General features: G+C 38.7%; 1 protein-coding gene across 1 annotated transcript; it reads right to left on the bottom strand.

Moving 5' to 3' along the window:
• Window positions 1-325: 325 nt before the first annotated feature.
• Window positions 326-2,481, bottom strand: LOC109470211 (zinc finger protein 239-like). The gene is made up of 2 exons (XM_019769048.1): window positions 2,407-2,481; window positions 326-1,725 (listed from the first exon to the last, which is right to left on the bottom strand). The coding sequence occupies exon 2, from the start codon at window positions 1,716-1,718 to the stop codon at window positions 894-896; it is 825 nt and encodes a 274-aa protein (XP_019624607.1). The 5' UTR covers window positions 1,719-1,725; window positions 2,407-2,481; the 3' UTR covers window positions 326-893.
• Between the last annotated feature and the right edge of the window lie 363 nt (window positions 2,482-2,844).

The following is a 2,844-nucleotide window of genomic DNA, read 5'->3' as shown; positions in this document are numbered from 1 at the left end:
CTGGGTTTTTGAGCTGCAGAATAGTCAGCAATTAATTGATTTTAGTGTTTTATTATCAACTCACCACCCCTGACAACATTCCATCCAAGGACAAAAGGCAGCACAGAAGGAATCTTTATGTTCAAGTACATAACGATTAAATTATTTTAGTGGAAAATGAATCTATCTTCATGTTCGAAAAAAACTACAAAACAAACAGGAACTTCTACTCGTATACTACGATTTTTACGTCTACGTTTTTACAACTATCAAATTACTTTCTACTGTTAGAAACTAAAGCACGTCAGTCATTAATAACCGATGAAAATCAGTGTGAAGATCTTAATACGAACCAAATGCTAGTTTATTTACTGTTGATATTAGTCCAAAGATATCTGTTTGTAGTACAGAGCAATCTACATATGTATTAACAGTAAAAATCGAAGCTCCTTCTTTTATACAAACTCAGAACTAACGTCTACAGTCACTTACCGATTACTGATGATGCACATTTACATTATTCAACCAATACCATCAAGTTTACTGTTTTTTTCCACTACAATATTATACCTAAAAAAGAGGATGGTTAATGTACATTTACATTATTCAACCAATATCATCAAGTTTACTGCTTTTTTCTACTACAATACTATAGAGCGAGGATGGTTAAGGGTTGAAAATGATTAATATCTTAAGGAAGTATATGAGGTTTGCTAACAATTATACTTAGACTGAACCATAGTCGTGATAAATGACCAAAGTACATAACTTTCCAATGGAAAAACCTTCGCCTACTCACAAATATCTGGTCTTACAGAATAGTTATGAATGTGATATATCCTTAAGCTATAGTTATAATACTGTGTGTGCTAAATGTCTTTATACGAGGTTGTAACAATTGCAGAGTTACAGTGTTACGGTGCCTCAGTGTGGATTTTCATATGTTGAGTTAGGATAGACTTAGAGGCTGTAGAATAGCTACACTGGTCACACTTGTAGGTTTTTTCTGAGGTATGGGCTCTCATATGTCGGGATAAGGTTACCTTTTGAGTTGTCCTGTATCCACACTCCCCACAAATGTAGGGTTTCTCACCGGTGTGTTTTGATAGATGAACGACCAGGTCTGATTTCTGAGCTGCAGAATAGTCACACAGGTCACACTTGTATGGTTTTTCTCCTGTATGGATGCTTATGTGTCGGGATAAGTGGGACCTCGAAGCTGTTCTGTATCCACACTCCCCACACATGTAGGGTTTCTGACCGGTGTGTTTTGCTAGATGTTGGTTGAAAGTGGTTTTGTGTGCTGCAGAATAGTCACACCGGTCACACTTGTAAGGTTTTACTCCTGTATGGGTTCTCATATGTTGGGACAAGTTGGACCTCATAGCTGTCCTGTACCCACACTCCCCACAGATGTAGGGTTTCTCACCAGAGTGCTTTGATAGATGTAAATTTAAAGAAGATTGCTGTGCTGAAGAATAGCTACACTGGTCACACTTGTAGGGTTTTTCTCCTGTGTGGGTTCTCATATGTTGGGATAAGGTAGACTTTAAAGTTGCCCTGTACCCACACTTCCCGCACATGTAGGGTTTCTCACCAGCGTTATCCAAGTTGACTTGTGCTGCCGCCTGGTCCCCAGCGTTGCTTGTTTTGCTGTCACAATCGACATGTGAATCCTCGGTGGGAGACCCAGAACACCAGTTCTGTTCGATGGGAGACCCGTGTCCTGTCGTTTCCATGTTCAGTCTAATGAAAAAAAATGAAGAAATTATACAAAAAATAAGCGTTAAAGATGCCAGGTTGGACACTCTGGTCTATCTAGCTGTTTTCACAAATCAGGTATTTTTTTAGATTTGTAAATGTACTAGTACACCTTACAGTTAGTTTTTTTTTTCTTCTCTAATGCTCACTATCATAATAATGACCATTTTGACACACGTGTACTCATGTTCATTTTAGTTAAGTGAAGAAAGTCGTGTTAAGTGCCTTTTTCAGGGGTACAAGGTCAGTGACTTGACAGGATTTGAACTCGAATCTAGGTTCTGATCCGAACACTAGTAGTTTCATTTATTTATTTCTGTTTTCTTTATACAGGGTAGACGCACTCAGCAATATACTGCTTATATAGTTACGCTACAAAACCCCAAATTGCGTTTTTACGATCCAGTTAACATTTCTCCATTTCTGTCTTATTTCACGTGCTACAAATATGCCACTTTTCCTCATGGAGCATGACATACATGTACTAGTAGGTGGCGAGGGTCGAACGCGTATGTTTGGTATCGCCCCCCCCCCTTAATTCAACGATATTCACATCCCGAAAATGTTTACAAATTATCGCTCTTCTATGGTGCTTCTTCCACAGAAGTGGTCTCAAGATATTTCTCTCGACATCAGAATAGTTTTCTGCCCGTTTCTATGCCTTACCTGCTTCCTATGATGATTTTAGTCTTCACGTAAAACGGAACTCGGGCAGCTCTGTCCTTCCGTCGTCTCGGCGAGGTTAGAGGTGAATGCCCTTCGGGTCAAAGGTGAAGTTGTCTACCTGATTACCCATGTGGTACTGTGACGTCGCGGGGCACTTTACGTTTTAGTGACCTCATAATATAATATAAACGTTTTGCACTTAGAACAGACCTAAACAAGAAAATAGACAAAATCGTAGAGAAATTGATGTAAAGCCAAACCGTTTGCCCTGGTGAATCTGAATTTCTGTGTTTTATGATGAACTCACCACCTCCGACAATATTCCATCCAAGGAAAAATGGTAACACAAAATGAAACATTATGTTCAAGATACATAACGATTTAATTGTATTAGCGGAAAATATCTGTAGGTACATCTTCCAAAAAATACACACAAAA

The sequence above is a fragment of the Branchiostoma belcheri genome, unplaced genomic scaffold (genome assembly GCF_001625305.1).
Source record: "Branchiostoma belcheri isolate BF01 breed outbred unplaced genomic scaffold, Haploidv18h27 scaffold22, whole genome shotgun sequence".
Classification (NCBI taxonomy): Eukaryota; Metazoa; Chordata; class Leptocardii; order Amphioxiformes; family Branchiostomatidae; genus Branchiostoma; species Branchiostoma belcheri.
The sequence above is the reverse complement of the archived record's forward strand: the minus strand, read 5'-3'. Positions and strand labels throughout refer to the sequence as shown.

Coding starts and splice junctions, on each gene's coding strand:
- LOC109470211 (XM_019769048.1), bottom strand. CDS start 1,718: ATGGAAACGACAGGACACGGGTCTCCCATCGAACAGAACTGGTGTTCT.